This window comes from Taudactylus pleione, unplaced genomic scaffold (genome assembly GCF_031769625.1).
Source record: "Taudactylus pleione unplaced genomic scaffold, aTauple2 ptg000660l, whole genome shotgun sequence".
NCBI classification, from domain to species: Eukaryota; Metazoa; Chordata; class Amphibia; order Anura; family Myobatrachidae; genus Taudactylus; species Taudactylus pleione.
This window is the reverse complement of record NW_028285062.1, coordinates 965,029-987,393: the sequence shown is the minus strand read 5'-3', so window position 1 is coordinate 987,393 and position 22,365 is coordinate 965,029. Positions and strand designations below refer to the sequence as shown.

The 22,365-nt window shown below is 46.6% G+C and overlaps 1 protein-coding gene across 4 annotated transcripts in view; it reads left to right on the top strand.

Moving 5' to 3' along the window:
* The window catches only part of DGLUCY (D-glutamate cyclase), a 110,003-nt gene that overhangs the window by 30,982 nt on the left and 56,656 nt on the right, over positions 1-22,365 (top strand). For all 4 annotated transcript variants that reach the window (XM_088455546.1, XM_088455545.1, XM_088455548.1 and 1 more), the window contains exons 6-13: positions 2,008-2,130; positions 8,167-8,364; positions 12,686-12,946; positions 15,725-15,824; positions 16,553-16,701; positions 16,827-16,946; positions 17,348-17,499; positions 17,907-18,051. In XM_088455546.1, the coding sequence (XP_088311672.1) occupies positions 2,008-2,130; positions 8,167-8,364; positions 12,686-12,946; positions 15,725-15,824; positions 16,553-16,701; positions 16,827-16,946; positions 17,348-17,499; positions 17,907-18,047 (1,244 nt within the window). In that variant the 3' untranslated portion in view covers positions 18,048-18,051. The remainder of the gene's footprint in view (positions 1-2,007; positions 2,131-8,166; positions 8,365-12,685; positions 12,947-15,724; positions 15,825-16,552; positions 16,702-16,826; positions 16,947-17,347; positions 17,500-17,906; positions 18,052-22,365) is intronic.

Genomic DNA, 22,365 nt, shown 5'->3' with positions numbered 1-22,365 from the left:
TCCCGACTCCTAAACTGATTGCTGAACTGGGTTTAATTCATTACTGGAGACACCGTAATCCTCAGGACTCTCCCGTCACTCCACCACTCTCTCATTGACCTCATGCTGGTGCCTCCGGTTCTGATCCCTTCCACTGCTGACATGCAGTATTTCCCTCCTCCTATATCGCACCACTCCCCAGTATACTTGGATCTTGATCTGTCTTTGTCTCAGGGGATCCAGTTCTGGAAGTTAAATCAGAAGTGGCACCCATCAATTCCAACCAGAAGGGATTTAACTATACCTGGGAAGATCTTTTTCATGGACAACGTGGGAAGTACTAATGAGGCCCTTTTATGGGATTCCTCTCAGGCATTTCTTTCCGGGCCCCAGGTGTTGATGATATTTTTATTGATACAAAAAAGTTCCACGAGTTCTTCATCTGTCGTTTGTTGGAGAAAAGTAACAATTTGCTAGAGACTGGTGTTCCCCCTCCCCCCACACCTCTGTGCCCGAAGCCCTGAATGTACTGTTACACACTCTGGGTAAGGATCCTTATCAAATGCAGTTGTATAGGACCATCTCCTTCCTATCTACTGATGTAAAAATTCTTATATATTCACATGGTGCCACACCTATCTCACCAATGTCACTGTGTGCCCTGTGCACAGACTGCTATGTAGCCTATCCTATTCATCCACCATTCACACCAATGTCACTGTGTGCCCTGTGCACAGACTGCTATGTAGCCTATCCTATTCACCCACCATTCACACCAATGTCACTGTGTGCCCTGTGCACAGACTGCTATGTGACCTATCCTATTCACCCACCACTCACACCTATGTCACTGTGTGCCCTGTGCACTGACTGCTATGTACCCTATCCTATTCATGTGACCGCAGGCCCAAAGCCCCTCTCCCCTCACCCCTTACCAGCCGTGTGTATGATGCCACACCTATCTCACCAATGTCACTGTGTGCCCTGTGCACAGACTGCTATGTAGCCTATCCTATTCATGTGACCGCAGGCCCAAAGCCCCTCACCCCTTACCAGCCGTGTGTATGATGCCACACCTATCTCACCAATGTCACTGTGTGCCCTGTGCACAGACTGCTATGTAGCCTATTCTATTCATGTGACCGCAGGCCCAAAGCACCTCTCCCCCCCACCCCTTACCAGCCACACACATGGTGCCACACCTATCTCACCAATGTCACTGTGTGCCCTGTGCACAGACTGCTATGTAGCCTATTCTATAACTAACGGATGGAGATGAAACAAAGTGCAGGTTTTTTCCTAGGTTATTTCCACTACACAATGATGAAGTTTTCATGAAAATAGGTTCCATAGTGTCCTTATTATATTGGTATAGATTTGAAATGTAAAAAAATAACCTTAGTGTCCCAGTTTACCCCTTCTTAAAGGGAATACAATGATTTCGCTTATGTAAGAAGTTTCTGCATGTGCATATGTCATGTTACATGCAGATATTCTTGTCATGTTACATGCAGATATTCTTGTCATGTTACATGCAGATATTCTTGTCATGTTACATACAGATATTCTCGTCATGTTACATACGGATATTCTCGTCATGTTACATACGGATATTCTTGTCATGTTACATACGGATATTCTTGTCATGTTACATGCAGATAGTATTGTCATGTTACATGCAGATATTCTTGTCATGTTACATGCAGATATTCTTGTCATGTTACATGCAGATATTCTCGTCATGTTACATACAGATATTCTCGTCATGTTACATACGGATATTGTTGTCATGTTACATACGGATATTGTTGTCATGTTACATACGGATATTGTTGTCATGTTACATACGGATATTGTTGTCATGTTACATACAGATATTCTCGTCATGTTACATACAGATATTCTCGTCATGTTACATACAGATATTCTCGTCATGTTACATACAGATATTCTCGTCATGTTACATCGCACAGCTTTTATTCTCTACCATGAGATGTACTTATGATTTTCCGGGCTGTCTCTGTGCAGATTTCCTCGGTATCAGAGATCTGCAGGAAACCGATTATGGAGACGCGGTACAGCCGCAGCCGGGCGATGTCCCGGTATTCTGGGCGTGCGGTGTGACTGGAGTGGAAGCTGTTCTTAGCTGCAGTAAGTATCCCTGTCTGTCTACCTGTAACGATTGATGAATTCTTGTGCAATTTATATATTAATAATATAATACTGGTTGTGGGTTTGTCAATACTACATGAAACTTTACTGATGTCTTTATATACCCAAATGAATAACTGCGGCTATACAACAGCTCATTCAGCACAGGTGATACATAGTCAGGATTGCTGAGGAAATGTAACTGATCTATATACACTTATGTACAGTATATCCTGCGCGGATCTGGCCGATTTCCTGGCTCATTATAATTTATAACGAAAGCTGTGTTGCTAATATATATCACAAGACCTTTATGTTTTCTTCGTATTTATTTTCTTTTACGGTTGGGTGTTTGCTTTATGGGCCCAGCTTAGCTCTTTTTTTTGTGATCCTTGCAAACCATGAAATGAACATGATTAGATAAAAATAGCGGGCGAAACGCGTCATTTCTAATTGGCAAGCAAACCCCCCCCCCTATTTTATGTCAGTTGATAGAAGATATATAGAAATCTGTTACAATATTATTGGGCAGTGAAGCAATTTAATCAATGGTTAAATCCGACACCAATAAAATAGCCGGGGGCGCTGAGAAGGATAACAGCCCACATACACTAGCCAACAGATTCCCGGATCCTGTGATTGGATCGGAAACACCGATCTGCCGGTCGGATATGCCGACCGGTGACCATCCATGTTCCGCCATCTGTCAGAGGATCGATGAAATCATACATGTTAGAATTCACCTATTTGCAAATCATGATAATATTTTGATCATGATCGGCAAATCAGTGAAATCCAACTCGTTAGATTTCACCGATCCTCCAACCCGGCATCTCTGCATGGAATGGGTATGTAATGCCGGCTGTCGGGATGCCTCCTGTCACATTACCGACAGCGGCATCCCAATGGTCGGCATCCTGATAGGTCGGGTAAGTATACTTACCCCCCCCCCCGACCCTAACCCTCCCTTCTTGTAGCCTAACCCTAACCCTCCGCAGCCTAACCCTCCCCTTTAGAGCCTAAGCCTAACCCACCCTCCTTCGTGCCTAAACTTAACCCTCCTCCCTTAGTGCCTAACCCTAACCCTCCCCACTAGGGGTGCCTAACCCTAACCTCTCCCCCCCCAAAAAAAACAAACAAACCTAACTCTAATCTCACTATGGTACCTAAACCTAGCCATCTCCCCGCGTGGCTAAGGTCGCCCCAGGCTTACTTAGTTCGGGCAGGCGTCCTTCTGTGTTCCGGCGTCTGGATTAAGATAGGTGTCTGTATTTCCACGCCTATCTTAAATCCCTTGTCGGGCATCAGCCATCAGGAGGTCTCATAACTACATCCCCTCTGCATTGCGACAATCCGTCGGTAGTGTCCGGGTGCCATTACTCTACTTGAGGTAGGAACAGTAATAGTTATAAAACATTTTTTATTCAATTAACATAACAATCACGTATCATAATATCACATTTCTTTATTTTTAAAACAATTTTATTGGTGTAAACTAGAGGAAAAACAGGTAGCAGAACTGTATATGAAACATAAAAAATAATAGTACATAATCATTAACACATAATATCACATTTCATGTGTAATCGATCTAATAATTATACACTCATCTGAACCATAACAATTTTAATCAAACTGGATAAACTAATTATCCTCTACTAGGAAACATACAGGCGACCAAGTGATAAACTTTCTGCAATTATAGGGAAGGAGGAGGCTTATGGAGGATAGGATGAAGCCAGGGAGTGAGGGAAGGAGGAGGCTGATGGAGGATAAGGTGAAGCCAGGGAGTGAGGGAAGGAGGAGGCGGATGGAGGATAAGATGATGAAGTGAGGGAAGGAGGAGGCTGATGGAGGATACGATGAAGCCAGGGAGTGAGGGAAGGAGGAGGCTGATGGAGGATAGGATGAAGCCAGGGAGTGAGGGAAGGAGGAGGCTGATGGAGGATAGGATGAAGCAAGGGAGTGAGGGAAGGAGGAGGCTGATGAAGGATACGATGAAGCCAGGGAGTGAGGGAAGGAGGAGGCGGATGGAGGATATGATGAAGCCAGGGAGTGAGGGAAGGAGGAGGCTGATGGAGGATAGGATGAAGCCAGGGAGTGAGGGAAGGAGGAGGCGGATGGAGGATACGATGAAGCCAGGGAGTGAGGGAAGGAGGAGGCGGATGGAGGATACGATGAAGCCAGGGAGTGAGGGAGGAGGATATGATGAAGCCAGGGAGTGAGGGAAGGAGGAGGCTGAGGGAGGATACTATGAAGCCAGGGAAGGAGGAGGCTGAGGGAGGATACAATGAAGCCAGGGATTGAGGGAAGGAGGAGGCTGATGGAGGATAGGATGAAGTCAGGGAGTGTGGGGAAGGAGGCGGCTGATGGTGGATACAATGAAGTCAGGGAGTGAGGGAAGGAGGAGGCTGATGGTGGATACAATGAAGTCAGGGAGTGAGGGAAGGAGGAGGCTGATTGAGGATCCGATGATGCCAGGGAGTGAGGGAAGGAGGAGGCTGAGGGAGAATAGGATGAAGCCAGGGTTTGAGGGAAGGAGGAGGCTGATGGAGGATAGGATGAAGTCAGGGAGTGAGGGAAGGAGGAGGCTGATGGTGGATACAATGAAGTCAGGGAGTGAGGGAAGGAGGAGGCTGATTGAGGATACGATGATGCCAGGGAGTGAGGGAAGGAGGAGGCTGAGGGAGAATAGGATGAAGCCAGGGAGTGAGGGGAGGAGGATAGGATGAAGTCAGGGAGTGAGGGAAGGAGGATAGGATGAAGTCAGGGAGTGAGGGAAGGAGGATACGATGATGCCAGGGAGTGAGGGAAGGAGGAGGCTGAGGGAGAATAGGATGAAGCCAGGGAGTGAGGGAAGGAGGAGGCTGATGGTGGATATAATGAAGTCAGGGAGTGAGGGAAGGAGGAGGCGATGGAGGATACTATGAAGCCAGGGATTGAGGGAAGGAGGAGGCTGAGGGAGGAAATGATGAAGCCAGGGATTGAGGGAAAGAGGAGGCTGAGGGAGGATACTATGAAGCCAGGGAGTGAGGGAAGGAGGAGGCTGAGGGAGGATACTATGAAGCCAGGGAGTGAGGGAAGGAGGAGGCTGAGGGAGGATACTATGAAGCCAGGGAGTGAGGGAAGGAGGAGGCTGAGGGAGGATACTATGAAGCCAGGGATTGAGGGAAGGAGGAGGCACAATGGGAACTAGCTGGAGACACAGAGAGAGGGGGGCTGGCAAGACAGAGTGTCTGCTGGCTGGAGAGACAGAGAGGGGGCTGTCAGTGTTGGCTGGCTGGAGAGACAGAGGGGAACTGGCAGGTGAGACAGAGAAGTGGCTGGCAATGGAGCTGACTGGAGATACATAGAGGGGCTGGTTGGAGAGACAGTGGGGAGCTGGCTGGAGAGAAACTAGGGGCGCTGGCTGGAGAGACAGAGAGAAAGGCACTGTCAGGTGCAACAATGGGGGCTGGCTGAAGATGCAATAAAAGGGGGGCTGACAGGTGAGACAGCGGGAGCTGGCTGAAGAGACAGAGGGGGGCTAGGTGGTTTGAGAGACACACTGGGGGCTGGTTGGAGCTAGAGACACATTGGGGGGGCACCACCATCTTTTTTGCCTCCGGACACCTGGAATGAACTTACGCCACTGTGCACAAAGATGTAATAAATATTGGGTATATTGAAGTGTTCAATTGTCTTTTATGCTCACTCCAAGGAATATAAATTGACATATTTTTCCTAAAAGCAGGCGGACTTTGATTAATATGCAATGAAGTGGTCCTACGCTTTATATTCTACAGTCCCAAAGTATTGGCAAATATATGGAAGTCTCAGGCAGTAGTGAAAATTCTTTGAGGGTCTGTTAGTATATAATCTGCAGTATATAAAATCATTTAAGGAATCCCAAGTACGGCATGAAGATGTCTGAGGTCCACTGAAGCGATGTTCTGAAGGAGCCGCAGTAATATGGTATCTACAGGGCTTTCAGATACACAGCCACGTTACGCTGCAGTGCCGCACAATCCAGCTCCGCTGGCTGCAGTACAAGTAATCCCCAACAGGCTGATTACACTGACCGATCCAGTTACACGCCACTGCCCACAATGCTTTACCACTGCCTGTCCCTCTGGCAAACATAGATGCACTAAATGAGACTAAGGGTCATTTTCAATATGGGGCGAAAAGTCCGTTATCGGCGGTAATTTATCGCTGATGATGTCATTTTCGCCTGTTTCAATTATCCCCGTATTCAATTTCAAAGACTTTTTCGCAGGTGCAAAAAGTCTTTGTAAAAAAACGGGGATAAGTTTTCACCATGTAATAGATTGCGAAAAAAAGTGCAGATTTGTGGTTTAGGGGTGTAGAATCAAATAAAATAGCCTGCAGTCTTTTTAATGTCCATTAAAAGTAATCTGTGTCCAAAAAAAATGTAAAACTTTTCCTCAGGACACCCCAAAAAAATTACTTTCATTTTGGGGGCGAAAAAAAAAATGTGGGGGAACAAAGTTTTAAGCTATCGAAATTTGTTCAGGGGGGTGTTCCCAAGTATGCGGCAGGTGTTTTCTAGAATGCGGGTGGTTGCGGCTGGTCCATTTTTGAAGAATTTTATACAATGACTTTAGGGACTTAAAAATATGCTTGCACCCAAATTTAATGGGACAAGTTATTTAAAAAACAAACCTAAGTGCTATTTTTCACCCTTCTTCTAAGCCGCATTTATGCACCTATCACGGCTATAAAAACCCAGACTGCCTTCATCAGCCCAAATCGGGGGTACCCATAGTGATCCCCCATGTCAGGACATCTTTGGGGCTGACAGGAAGATTTCCCGAAAATTGAATGGACTTTTCGATACTTACTTTTCGCCGGATCCTAATCGAATACTGGGATAAAGCGGGCACGCGCCCGATACTTTATCCTAGAAAAAGCAGCGATGATGGCGAAAACGTGCGTTTTTTTTTAAGGTAAGTGGGTTTTTGGGGTTTTTTTTTGTACAAGCAGCACTACAGGGGCGTTATATGGGGACACTACTACAGGGGCATTATATGGGGGCACTACTACAGGGGCATAACTATGGGGGCACTACTACCGGGGCATTATATGGGTGTACTACTACAGGGGCATAACTAGGGGGCACTACTACAGGGGCGTTATATGGGGACACTACTACAGGAGCATTATATGGGGGCACTACTACAGGGGCACTATATGGGGGCACTGCTACAGGGGCATTATATGGGGGCACTACTACAGGGGCATAACTATGGGGGCACTACTACAGGGGCATAACTATGGGGGCACTACTACAGGGGCGTTATATGGGGACACTACTACAGGGGCATTATATGGGGGCACTACTACAGGGGCATAACTATGGGGGCACTACTACCGGGGCATTATATGGGTGTACTACTACAGGGGCATAACTAGGGGGCACTACTACAGGGGCACTATAGGGGGCACTACTACAGGGGCACTATGGGGGTACTACTACAGCGGCACTATATGGGGGCACTACTACAGGGGCATTATGTGGGGGTACTACTACAGCGGCACCATATGGGGGCACTACTAGGGCACTTTATGGGGGGCACTACTACTGGGGCATTATATGGGGGCACTACTACAGGGGCATAATTATGGGGGCACTACTACAGGGGCATTATATGGGGGCACTACTATATTATTTCCTTCCTTTCAAATCAAGGGGGTAACGTCGGCGTATCTAAATATATTTTGGGGTAAAAGGTAAAAAAGTTCCCTGACCCCTGCCCTAACATTTTTTTGTCGTTATGCTTCAGATGAGTGGATAATTATTAGATTGATTACACATGAAATGTTATTATATGTGGTTCCTACCTTTATTGTAGCGCTGTGTAATCTCTGTATAAATCTGACACCTGTACTGTAACCTGCTGCTTTAGCAGGCGTAGGCTGCCTGGCTACGTAATACAGCGCAGGAACACTTCCGTACAGCGCCTGGCGAGTTAGTGTACACCGCGGCGGAATTATTGCCTCTCCTTTATGTGTAATGTGTCTTTGTTCCTGCAGAATCCCCCCTGGCCTTCACCCATTCTCCAGGCTGCATGTTCATTACTGACGTGAACAACGAGGACACAGCAGATCCTCGTGCCGCAGAGGTCCCGGAAGTTGTGCAAATCTCCTCCAATCCCCTTCATTACAGCCTGGTCTCCCAGTGCACAGCAGACAGGATCCGAGCATTGGAGACCATCATTGGGGTGGACCCAGGTATGAATAGAAAACTCTGTATAATATATGTACAGGGCTTATTATCACACTGTGGCCGGACCATTGTTCACTTTGGCCGCACACAGATTTCTGCTTATTGTCTGGATGATTATGCTTAGTACATACCTGAAGGATATATCTGCAGATGACGGTTGTTCATACACACTGAACATCCATCGCTGCCATATGGCTGGGGGTCTCGATGCACACGCAATGTGTCAGCCGTTCAATGGCCGATATATGTCGTCCAGTGTGTACCCAACATTAATCGTCTCCATGGAGATGACCACAGGCATTGGATCATCATCGATCATTTTGACCACTGCCTAATATCGGCTGCGATAGTGCAGCCTGCGCGGCCATTTGTTGAATTTTCCCATTGGGAAGCCTGGACCCCTGATTAGTCTGTTACTCTCCTTGTAGAAGGTTTTTGGGACTGTAGCAAAAAAAATATTATTAAATTATGGAGATAAAAAGCTCCTCCAGCTCTGGGTTTGGTTAAACAACGGTTACTAGAGGTATTACACCATGAGCGGAGGGGCAGTTACTATTAGTATTGAGGTGGGGGTTTATAATATAAGTGGTGGGGCCCCTATGTTGAGTCTCTCCCCACTTTGCCTCAAGGTAATGTCCTCAAGGTTTATGCACATAAAGGGGGCGATTAAAAAAATTTTTCACCTGCTTTTTTTTTTTTAAGGCGCCCGACGGAGCTATTCCAGGATGCAAGCAGAAATGTGAGAAACCCCCTGGTTAGGGTGCGCTAACCGCAGTTAGTACGCCCTAACCAGAACTTTATATGGGTTTTGCCGTTTTACACGTCTAAACCTGGGGCGCAGAGGGCGATAATTAGTGAGCGTCCAGAGCAAATGAATTGCAACACTGGGCGCTCATTAATTATCACGCCTAAAAAAAACAATTGAATCGCCCCCAAAGAGTGGTACTTACTACGCCGGGTTAATTAATCTAATTTACGTATAACAGGTTGGCTGTCGGTGCTAAATATTCTCAGAGGTTTTCTGTGCTTAGACCTTTTTTTTTGTCTCGTGAAAAGTTGAAATCCGCCACATTTATTTGCTATTGCTGCCTTTGTACTTTTTAGTTACATTTTTGAGTTGTACCGTAAAGAGATTAAAAAAAATAAGTAAATAAGATTTCCCGCTGAATTGTTTTTGTCGGATTTCAAGTTATTTTTATGCTACAGTGACTAAAAAGTCTAACATATTTTTATTTTTTACTTGTTACATAGGCGAATGATATCCTCATGTTTTTTTTTTTTTAGTTTTTTTAATTATTATTTTTGTCATACATCAATTGTGCAACCTTTGATAAATAGGTGCAGGCAGATTGATGCTTGGACCTTTAAAGAAACGCATCGCAAGAAGCTCCTCGCCTCTAGAATAGAAGCAGTGTTTTTTTTCCCTCTATCGTGCTGTCTAAGGCATCGCTAGGTTAGTATTTCATTGTATTGTATTTTATTTTATTTTGCTACTGCAGTGATAGCAGTTATCAGGGTCTGCACACGGCGTACTGAATACGGAGGAGGTGCTGGCTGGCAGCTCTTACTGCTGTCCCCATTCTCTCGGGGGGGGGGGGGGGTGGAACCCATCACCACCGCCGTAAGTAGTGACAGCAGAGCAGACCCACAATGGCAACTTCTCCGAATAAGACTGTGCTCTGGAGGTGACATAGGTGTTCATTGTGTGGTGTGATTCTAGCCTAGGGGCTTGCACACAGTAGATGGTGCAGAGCCTCCGGCAGTTTCAGAAGACCCCACTCTCACTAGACACAAGTAGCCATTTTGCTTTGATGGTCTGTAACTAGACCGTGCTGGGCCTGGGAAGAGGAGGAGCATATCGCAGCTGTATGAGTATCCTCATTGATGGGAATACCGCCCTAACCTGACAGGCACTGAGACCCTCCCCCTCTATGTCTGCCTAGCAGGGAGGTGATAGAGTGTATTTGTACTGTTACCCTGTCTGGTCTTGTCTGTGTAGTTCATGCTCTTTCCTATGATTATATACAGTATTACACCCGTCCACCTTGCTCATCTTGTTCTGTCTCGTCAGACAAGGGGAGTACTTCCCGAGCAGGACAAGGTCGTCGGGCCACATAAGCAACTTTTTTTTTTTTTTTACATGTTTAAAATGTCACCCTAAGTTACCTATTGGACAGTATGGAGCAACCGATCTGGCAGAGCCGGCCCAGGCAAAAATCTTTAGCGTCGTCCAGGGATGGCCACACGCATCGTTCTTTCGGATTAATGCGGGATCGCCATGTTGGCATTTAATGCAGAAGATGATCAGCAAAATAATGTTGATTTTTTTTCTTTCTGGAAGAGCGATATTATTTTCACGTGTGCACCCTTGGCGGTTGGATTAGTGTTGCGCTTGTGCAGTTAATAGATAAATGCGCAGCAGAGTAAGAGACGCTGGGGACCAGGTAAATATATCGCTGCTGCTGCCTCTGGGTTGTTTGGATCGATGCTATTAACACTCAAGGTCTCCAGAGTCCATCCAAAAATCCTGACCCATCTGACCTGAAAGTCGATAAAAAATTTTTTATATAGCACACATAAATCGAAATTGTTAAAGTTACCAGTTTCTAGATTGGTGTGAAAAAAGGTTAATAATGCAGAGGAGATCAGTTACAAAATTCTGATGGTCATAACTATAAGGAAGTCCTGGTTAATAAAATAATGTTCATGTGTCGAAATTCTGAAAAAACACAAGGAGGGTTCCTGGTAGATGGAGGAGTAGGGGAAATGTGAAGAAAAGTCTTGTGTATAGAACGGTGATGGTATCAGCTTTCTTCATTCCAAGTTCCGTTGTGCTACATACAATATATACAAATGTTGCATATCACATTAATCAGCGCAGTCTAATAGAGTTGGACGGGACTCACGCCAGGCAAGTCGCGCTGCATGGTGCATTGAGACTCGATGTATGAGGACACACGTTGTACAGTGCTGGCACATGGTCATTTGTCCATACTGTCACAGGCTCAGTGTTTTCCTGTCCACAATCATTACTTTTGTCCTGTTTGTTTTGTACACAGCGACATCAGGGTGCACCCGCCCATAGCTGCTGGTTCGGCTTGTTCCCATGCTTTCCAGTCTCCCCCAGTTGAATGTGTTAGGAAATGGGAATTTTGTTCTTCCTTCCTCCCCCTCTCACTACTGTCCTGTGGGGCTTGTTCAGTTACATAACTGATGTTCTTGTATATAGATGGGGGGAAGCTAAGACCTTATACAAAGGGTTTATTAACGCACCCATGCATGCTCCTGTCTGCACCTCTGTACCCCATAGTCCCAGCTCCCACCAGTGGATTTTGATAGAAGAATTTAGTGTAAGTACAAATATCCCAAATGTTTTATCGGGTGAACCAGAACAGTGTAACAATACGGGACAGATGAAGGCTGCAGGATTGTCCTGGTGGTGCAGAGTCCGTCTCATTGTACATTGGCACTGATTGTGGTATAGTCCAGGGGAGGGAACTCCCAGCACCACCTGATAATAATGAGTGTACATCTGTGTCCTATATATTATTCTATTGCTGGATTACTGTCTTTATTTACAGAGGGGCACAACACCAATCTACGCTGCGGGGAGCCGGATTTCTGGTTGTCAGTCAGCGAGTGCCAGGGGGAGATGTATCTTCCAGAGTGGCACGCTAGGTTAGGTTGATACGAGCGCAGTCAGACGATGCTGTAGGCACTGTGCGTGTGCCCGAGTCTCCCTGATTGTTACCGCGGCGAGACGCAGAACGTATTTGGCCACATGGAGTGTGTTTGGTTTTTTTTTAGTGAGCGTTCCCGGGAGGTAACTGGGGCTGGATGGGCAGGCGCGGGCATGTCGCTGACAGCGCACTGCATCTAGAGGCGCACAGCCGCTCACACAGGACGCCATGGTCAGATAGAGAGATTGCATCTGCCGTGCGGCTGGCGCAAGTTTTGATGGTGGCGTCTAGGCGCTGCACGTGCGGCGTCTCAGTTTTAAAGAGATCGGTCTCGTGACATTAGCATAAAGATACAACTGCGGCAAAAGACGCGGCCGCGTGCAATTCTGAATCAAGCCTATAAAGTGGAGAAGTTTCCCACAGCAACCAATGGGCTCTTAGCTGTCATCGTATAGAGTCTATGCCGTAGACTGCGCTAGATACATGACCGTTAGACATTGATAGGTTGCTATGGGTAACTTCTCCACTTTATCTCTCAGGGTTTGATTCCCCCCAACCCCCGCCTGGTGTGTAAGAGAAGATAAGAAAAATATTCTAATATAACAATACAGATGTATAAACCGCAATATTTTCTGATCTGTTCCAGGTGAGCGAGGCATTAAACACCTGCTTATTAAGGACGAGCTGCTGAAGTCCTGTCTGTCTCTGTCTCACGCCAAATCTGTGCTTATAACCACTGGATTCCCCACCCACTTCCAGCACGAACCTCCAGAGGAAACAGATGGCCATCCTGGAGCGTTCGCTATTGCTGCCATGCTGCAAGCCCTGGGGAAGGAGGTTGCCATAGTAACAGATGACCGCGCCATCAACATGAACAGAAGTATTCTGGAGAAGGCTATAGAGCAAGGTATATTTCTATCAGGTTATATATATATCTAATAACAGTGGCAGATGCTTCATTTTCTGAGATAAAGCTGTGGTCATGGGGGGATAGCATACCTCCCAACATGACCCTCTCCAGGAGGGACACAATGCTCTGGTCCTGGACTTCCCTGGTAAGAGGTTGGGGCTGCAGCGCGGTTCAAAATTCAAATAGGGGAGTCACACCAACTGTCATATCACACGCTGCCCAACATCACTGGCTGGGACTCACTGGCAGTTGGTGTGACTCCCCTATTTGAATTTTGGACTGTGCTGCAGCCCCGCCTCTGGAGCCTCCACCAATCATAAATTACCAGGGAAGTCCAGGACCCCAGAGCATTGTGTCCCTTCTGGAGAGGGTCATGTTGGGAGGTATGGGATAGGTGAGAACGTATTACACATCATGCTGCAGCCTGGACATAGGAAGGTCTCCTGGGGGTGTCAGGAAGTTTGATCTAATCGCACTTTCCCCATCCTCATACACTGAACTGACGATTGTCATAGGATAGATGCCTAATATCGTGTAGGACCCCCTCTAGCCTGATGAAGTGTAGCAACTCGACATGGCATCGATTCCACAAGTGGACGGAAGACCTCTGGAGAGATGTTGACCCATGCTGTATGGATAGAATAGTTTGGACCTCTCCACCATGTCCCATAAATGCTCGATTGGGTTCTTGTTGGGTGATTGTGGCGACCACAACATTTGTAGGAACTCTCCAGAATGCTTCTCATACCATTATCCTGCTGGAATATCCTATCTTTGTGGGGGTACATAAAGTCCATCAAGGACTGCAAATGCTCATCAAGCACTGCAACACAGCGGTTACTGGTCAATGACATGTTCAGGTGTACCAGCGAACCAAACCCATGCCACGTGAACACACCCCACACCATTATGGAACCACCACCAGCCTTCATGGTGCCTTCTTGACAACTGGGGTCCATGGCCTCATGGGTTCTGCGCCACACCTGAACCCTACCATCAGCCAGAAACAACTGGAAACCATGACTCATCGGACCACGCCACATGTTGCCAGTCCTCCAGGGTCCAATTAGCGATGTCACCAGCCCAGGTGAGGTGCTGTGTCTGGTGTAGTATTAACGGGCACACTGGTGGGTCGTCTGTTGCCATATCCCACAGAAGCTAAAGAACTCCAACTCCAAAAATTCACACTGCCTTGCCATGAGCAGCCTAGCCAGTGTCCAAACTGACTCACGAGATATCAGATTACAACTGATGGGTCTGGGAATTTCAAAGGCATCACAGTATGAAGACACTAATTACCATTACCTGTACATACTGCTATCCAATGACTTTTGGCACGTCAGTGTATACTAATATACTAAGATTGCTAAGCAGTATCACTCGCATGTATTTGGCACAGGGTCCCTGGTCTCTGGGGCTATAAGTCAGGGTCAGACTGAGCCTTCAGTGCTAGGTGATTGTTTAGTGTGTGCGCTTGGACTCACTGCAAGCCACCTGATCTGGAAAGGCTTACTGTATACTGATTCGGCTGTGATGTCTGACTGCTCCCTATAGCTATTGGCCACCCTGCATATCAGACCCTGACGAGACCCAGAACATGCATTTTCCTGCCCCTGAGCCATTGCCTGCTGTCTCTGTGTACTGGACCTCTGCTACGGCCATTGACCATGCTCCTAGCTGACCGTTCCACCATCTTGCCCATAAAGTGCATCAAACCTCTGGATTGGAATTGCCTGTGCTGTTGTTTGACCCCTTGCTCCTGCCACGTATCCTATACATATACCAGACCCAGGACTGTTCAGATTACACTTTTGTCTATTGTAAATTAATCTGTTGCTCCCTATATCATCAGTATCATTTCAGTCCTACTGTATATCTGCATCCCTGTGTGCTAGGGCTCCTGCCATTGGGGTCCTCTTCAGATTCATCTGAGTAAAGGTTTGACCCTGGTATTAGGACAGAGAGTCTGTTCAGTTTTTTTTTCCTCCTGTGCAGCCCTTCTACCGATATATGAGAGTAGCTTTACATTGCCCATCACTGTTGTACATTGTTAGACCATCGTTTGTGATCATGCACATACATGTACTCCTCGTCATTTACCGCTTACCGCGCGTTTCTCCGCCATCATTGCCCTGTGCTTTCTATTGAGCTGTTCTCGAGACCCTAATTTTCTTTCTTTGGAATATTGCAGAAGTCAGAGACTCTCTCCAAAGCCTTGGCTCAGCCTCTCGTGCATACTCTCACAGTATATCCTGCTTGGACTACTGGAACCTCTGATACTGCAGCCCATCATCAGTTCTGCTACCAGAGTCATCACACCCAGATGCAGAGCACTTCCTACAGTCTCACCCACCATATTACTCTTAGTGTTTTCCTTGGCTGCTGCTAACCCTACAGTATAACACACTGCCCCTTACTCCTGGACTGAATCCTCCATCTCTACCTAACCTCTAATATTGTAGCCTCTGCCTTTGTCACTTACATCCATGCCTGTGACTTAAACCATCACTGTTGGGGATCTGTTAGTGTGAGGCACAGCAGTTATTATCTAGCCTTGTGTCGCTGTATCCATTATGAAGAACACATGGTTAGTCCTGAGTGTACTTATGACAACCATCCACCAGACATAATTAAGCGAGGTGCCTTCGGGCTGTTAGAGTAAGTACACTCGGTACTGATGGATTGTTGCGCCGTTATCTATTGGCCCTTGTTTTGTTCTCATTGTATTATTGTTGCACCATTGGCTCATCGTTGATACTTTTGTTTTATATCCAGGAGTGCTGAAGGCCTCTGTGCCGCTGCTTTCTTACAAAGAGGAAGCTCCGGATTCCGCTTTGAAATTCCTGTGTGAGAATGGAGACCCAGCCTTGCCCAGGTTAGAGAAGACTATACCGACTAGCAGTGCTCCACCTGTTATGTAACCCCTCTGCCAGCCTCTGGCAGGTACTGAACTACAAATACCAGCATTATTTGCTTGTGCTCCTCACAGATATTACTCTCTGTTGCCTAGTAGACCATGCCTATCACATTCTCTGGTGCCTAGTAGACCATGCGTATCACATTCACTGGTACCTAGTAGACCATGCCTATCACATTCTCTGGTGCCTAGCAGACCAGGTGTATCACATTCTATGGTACCTAGCAGACCATGCCTATCACATTGTCTGGTGCCTAGCAGACCATGCCTATCACATTGTCTGGTGCCTAGCAGACCATGCCTATCACATTCTCTGGTGCCTAACAGACCATGCCTATCACATTCTCTGGTGCCTAGCAGACCATGCGTATCACATTCTTTGGTGCCTAGTAGACCATACGTATCACATTCTCTGGTGCCTAATAGACCATGCGTATCACAGTCTCTGGTGCCTAGTAGACCATGCGTATCACAGTCTCTGGTGCCTAGTAAACCATGTGTATCACATTCTCTGGTGCCTAGTAGACCATGCGTATCACATTCTCTGGTGCCTAGTAGACCATGCGTAAACCATATAGTGTATATATCCCTGATTGAATATCTGTGAGGCTTCACCTGTATATTGGTATATTTTTGCATATTTGAATTTAGGCCAAATCATTTTTATTCTCATCTCTCTCATTTAGGTTTGACCACTTGGTAGCCATAGAGCGAGCTGGACGGGCAAGCGATGGCAATTATTACAATGCCAGAAAAATAAACATTAAACATTTGGTGGATCCCATTGATAGCCTATTTGTGGCTGCACAGAATATTCCAAGCATCACCACGACCGGTATGTACGCGATTTTACACCTAGCACCTTCCTCTGTCTCAGCGTAATCACCAGTGGGGTCGTTATGGATAGCGGTGATGATTATATACAGCAGTAAGATGTGTGCCCCTTTCTTCTGTCATCAGGAATTGGCGATGGAGGAAATGAGCTCGGAACAGGCAAAGTTAAGGAGGCTGTAAAAAAGTATATTCCAAACGGAGACACCATTGCGTGTGATGTGGCCGCAGACTTCGCGGTTATCGCTGGTGAGTGAGTGACGCTGGAAGGCGATGGAGCGAGGACAAGAGATCTGTCTGTGTTTATAAATGAAACCTTTGTGATTTTGTTCTTTGCCCTTGGCCACAAAGTGGACACTAGGGCAGCTCGGTTGCACAGTGGTTAACAGTGTTGCCTCACAGCACTGGGGTCATGGGTTCGATGCCTTACCAGGACCTTATGTATGTTCTCCTTATGTTTTAGTGGGTTTCTTCCAGGGGCTCTGCTCTCCTTTAATAAATGTGTACAGGTAGGACCATTGGCTTCTGATAAACAGTAATTTTAATGGTACGTAAGCTGCCAGGTTACTGTGGCCGGCGCTGTGTCAGAATGTGGCTTAAGCTGCTATAGATACTGCCATAGATCTGACACTCCTCTTCTTCTCCTCTAGGTGTGTCTAACTGGGGCGGTTATGCTGTTTCCTGTGCCTTATACCTCCTAAATACCTGTGAAGTCCACGAACGTTACCTGAGAAGAGCTGTTGGATTTTCCAGATGTTCAGAGCAAGAGCCGTGGGTGTCATCGCTGCCTTCTGTCAGTAAGGTAAAGTACCCTGTGTAAATGTATGTCGTTCTTCTAATACGGATGAGAGTAGATAACTAATTATACTGCCTCATTAAGAGGTCTTCTCACTATTGGCACCGACGTCCCAGCCCCTGCAGCAGGCGGGAGCCCATGCCTTGGGTTTGTATTTCATAGGTCAGACTCCAGTCATCGGGAGCTTCTCTAGCTCTGGCTTAAGGGCAGTGGTTTTACTTCTATCTGTCCAGCAAGCTTTCTCAGTGGTGAATGACCACCTAGTGCATGCCGTGCAGGGGGTGGGGCTTCTCTGTCTTGCACCACTCTCAGTTTGGGGCAGTTGGCCACAGACCTAGTTATATAGGAGAAAATCCCCAGCAGTACAGGATGATTGCGGCCTCTGTGTGAAGTATAGTTTGTATATCTAATAGGAGGAGAAGCTGCTGAGGATACTGGTCAGCCATGGAATCCGCAGTGGGAAGACAGGAAATCTGGCCATGGAGGTTGACGGTCTGCCATTCTTCAATACCCATTCTGAGATGATCCAGCGTCTCCTTGATGTCACGGTGTAACCAGGTCAGATGCAGCCCTTTGGTTCTTATCCATAACCATACGTCATTGTACTACGTACAAATGAAATGACAGCCGCACTGTAACACTGTGTTATTATTGGTGAGTACAGGACGTCTCTTATATTCTGTGAGACGTACAAATGACATGACAGCCACACTGTAACACTGTGTTATTATATGTGAGCACAGGACGTCTCTTATATTCTGTGAGACATACAATATGAAATGACTCCCGCATTGTAACACTGTGTTATTATTGGTGAGCACAGGACGTCTCTTATATTCTGTGAGACGTACAATATGAAATGACACCCGCACTGTAACACTGTGTTAGTATTTGTGAGCACAGAGCGTCTCTTATATTCTGTGAGATGTACAATATGAAATGACATCCGCACTGTAACACTGTGTTATTATTTGTGAGCACAGAGCGTCTCTTATATTCTGTGAGACGTACAATATGAAATGACATCCGCACTGTAACACTGTGTTATTATTGGTGAGCACAGGACGTCTCTTATATTTTGTGAGACGAACAAATGAAATGACTCCCGCACTATAACACTGTGTTATTATTGGTGAGCACAGGACGTCTCTTATATTCTGTGAGACGTACAATATGAAATGACATCCGCACTGTAACACTGTGTTATTATTTGTGAGCACAGGACGTCTCTTATATTCTGTGAGACGAACAAATGAAATGACTCCCGCACTATAACACTGTGTTATTATTGGTGAGCACAGGACGTCTCTTATATTCTGTGAGACGTACAATATGAAATGACATCCGCACTGTAACACTGTGTTATTATTGGTGAGCACAGGACGTCTCTTATATTCTGTGAGACGTACAATATGAAATGACATCCGCACTGTAACACTGTGTCATTATTTGTGAGCACAGAGCGTCTCTTATATTCTGTGAGATATACAATATGAAATGACATCCGCACTGTAGCACTGTGTTATTATTGGTGAGGACAGGACGTCTCTTATATTCTGTGAGACGTACAAATAACATGACGCCCGCACTATAACACTGTGTTATTATATGTGAGCACAGGATGTCTCTTATATTCTGTGAGATATACAATATGAAATGACTCCTGCACTGTAACACTGTGTTATTATTGGTGAGGACAGGACGTCTCTTATATTCTGTGATAAGTACAAATGACATTACAGCCGCACTGTAACACTGTGTTATTATTGGTGAGCACAGGACGTCTCTTATATTCTGCGAGACATACAATATGAAATGACTCCCGCACTGTAACACTGTGTTATTATTGGTGAGCACAGGACGTCTCTTATATTTTGTGAGACGAACAAATGAAATGACTCCCGCACTATAACACTGTGTTATTATTGGTGAGCACAGGACGTCTCTTATATTCTGTGAGACGTACAATATGAAATGACATCCGCACTGTAACACTGTGTTATTATTGGTGAGCACAGGACGTCTCTTATATTCTGTGAGACGTACAATATGACATGACTCCCGCATTGTAACACTGTGTGTAACGTGCCCTAAGCGCAGACTGAGCGGAGACACAAGTAACATTGTTGTAAAATCCTGATATGTAATACAATTGTTATGTAACTTAGCTTTGCGCTGAAATGTAATACTTACTATTGTCATTTGTTGTGTAACACTTGGCCTAAGAAAACGCCGTCCATTGTCGTCCTCTTCAAAGTATTTTGCGCTACAGTTCACACAACTTTTTGTCGTCGGCCGTCATCTCCTCCCCGTCTGCTTGTCCTCAGGGTGTACAATCGGGAAGCCGGCTGCTTTATCCCGCCGTGGGATAAATGACCGGCGTCTATATCTAGACGCCGCTCATTTCCCCGACGTTGGGAGACAGGCCCCCGGCATCCCAATCGAGCGGATGCCGGGCGCCGCGAGCGGACAGCCGTGGGGGGGGGAGGGTTAGGTTTAGGGCACCTGGGGGGACTTAGGGTTAGGCACCCCCCCGGGGGACTTAGGTTTTGGCAGCAGGGAATGGAGGATTAGGGTTAGGCACAGAGGGGAGGTTAGGGTTAGGCACCCCTAAGGAGGGTTAGGGTTGGGTTACATTAGACAATACTTACCTTACCACAATCAGGATTTTCAGCGCTGTCGGGCTTCCGCTGACGGGCTCTGCTGTTTTGTCGGGCTGCCGCTGCCGGGGATTCGTACTCCCGGCCATGCGGCAGCCGGGATATCATACCGATTCCGTCCTCAGATATGAGGATGACAGGGATGGACAAACTGTATCCAATCAGGTCTCCAGGAAGTTCACAGCAGCACAGAGAATTTAATAGGGGATCGTCTGATTGTTAATTGATTTTATTAAATGAAATACCAATAAAATTCAATATGCATTGATCCTTATTTTCACATATATGTTTAAAACATTGTAAGAAATATATACATGAAAAATGAATGACAAATGGTCATTCATTGGTCAATGGCCGTGCCCCCTGCCTCTCACATCAGCCTGTGGTATGGGCCGTGTCCCCTGCCTCTCACATCAGCCTGTGGTATGAGCCGTGCCCCCTGCCTCTCACATCAGCCTGTGGTATGGGCCGTGCCCCCTGCCTCTCACATCAGCCTGTGGTATGGGCCGTGTCCCCTGCCTCTCACATCAGCCTGTGGTATGAGCCGTGCCCCCTGCCTCTCACATCAGCCTGTGGTATGGGCCGTGTCCCCTGCCTCTCACATCAGCCTGTGGTATGAGCCGTGCCCCCTGCCTCTCACATTACTGATACATGCTCATTCCTCCTTGTCTACCTCATCTGTGTCACGCTTGTCTATCTGCCTGTCCCCTTTAGAATGTAAGCTCTTACGAGCAGGGCCCTCTACCCTCTTGTGCTTCTCCTTACTTTATTTTCATCTACTTCTTACTCCCCGCTAGGGCACCTAACACTTGGTTGCTTATGCTCTGTTGCTGGTGTTATGGTCGCTAATGTATCAATGTATATTATCCTTGTCCTTTATTGTATTGTACTGTAAGTCACTTTTTGGTTATGTACTATGTAAGGCGCTGCGGAACACTTGTGGCGCCATATAAATAAGCGATAATAATTATTAGATAGATTATATATATATATATATATATATATATATATATATATATAATCTATTTGTTTGTAAGAATGTAAGCTGAGTGCTTACATACACTGCTTTCCTATGTTGTACATAATAGGGGCTAGACACCCCTATAGAGTTAGCAGTTTGCTTCAAATATAATACATCAGTATATTGTACCTGCACCTTTTAACATTTACATTATCACTGGCAATGTTTACCTTGTGGCCTATAATAATAGTCCAACTCCACTTCATACGCGGCTCCCCGAGTCACTATGGCCGTCCCCCTTATTAGACGTGCATCTGACACTTGTGTCCCCGAGTCACTAAGGCCGTCCCCGTTATTAGACGTGCATTTCACCCTTGGCTCCCCGAGTCACTATGGCCGTCCCCGTTATTAAACGTGCATTTCACACTTGTCTCCCTGAGTCACTATGACCGCCCCCGTTATTAGACGTGCATTTCACACTTGGCTCCCTGAGTCACTAAGGCCGTCCCCGTTATTAGACGTGCATTTCACACTTGGTTCCCCGAGTCACTAAGGCCGTCCCCGTTATTAGACGTGCATGTCACACTTGGTATCCTGAGTCACTATGGCCGCCCCCGTTATTAGACGTGCATTTCACACTTGGTTCCCCGAGTCACTAAGGCCGTCCCCGTTATTAGACGTGCATTTGACACTTGGCTCCCTGAGTCACTAAGGCCGTCCCCGTTATTAGACGTGCATTTCACACTTGGTTCCCCGAGTCACTAAGGCCGTCCCCGTTATTAGACGTGCATGTCACACTTGGTATCCTGAGTCACTATGGCCGCCCCCGTTATTAGACGTGCATTTCACACTTGGTTCCCCGAGTCACTAAGGCCGTCCCCGTTATTAGACGTGCATTTGACACTTGGCTCCCTGAGTCACTAAGGCCGTCCCCGTTATTAGACGTGCATTTCACACTTGGTTCCCCGAGTCACTAAGGCCGTCCCCGTTATTAGACGTGCATTTGACACTTGGCTCCCTGAGTCACTAAGGCCGTCCCCGTTATTAGACGTGCATTTCACACTTATCTTCCCGAGTCACTATGGCCGTCCCCCTTATTAGACGTGCATCTGACACTTGTGTCCCCGAGTCACTATGGCCGCCCCCGTTATTAGACGTGCATGTCACACTTGGTATCCTGAGTCACTATGGCCGCCCCCGTTATTAGACGTGCATTTCACACTTGGTTCCCCGAGTCACTAAGGCCGTCCC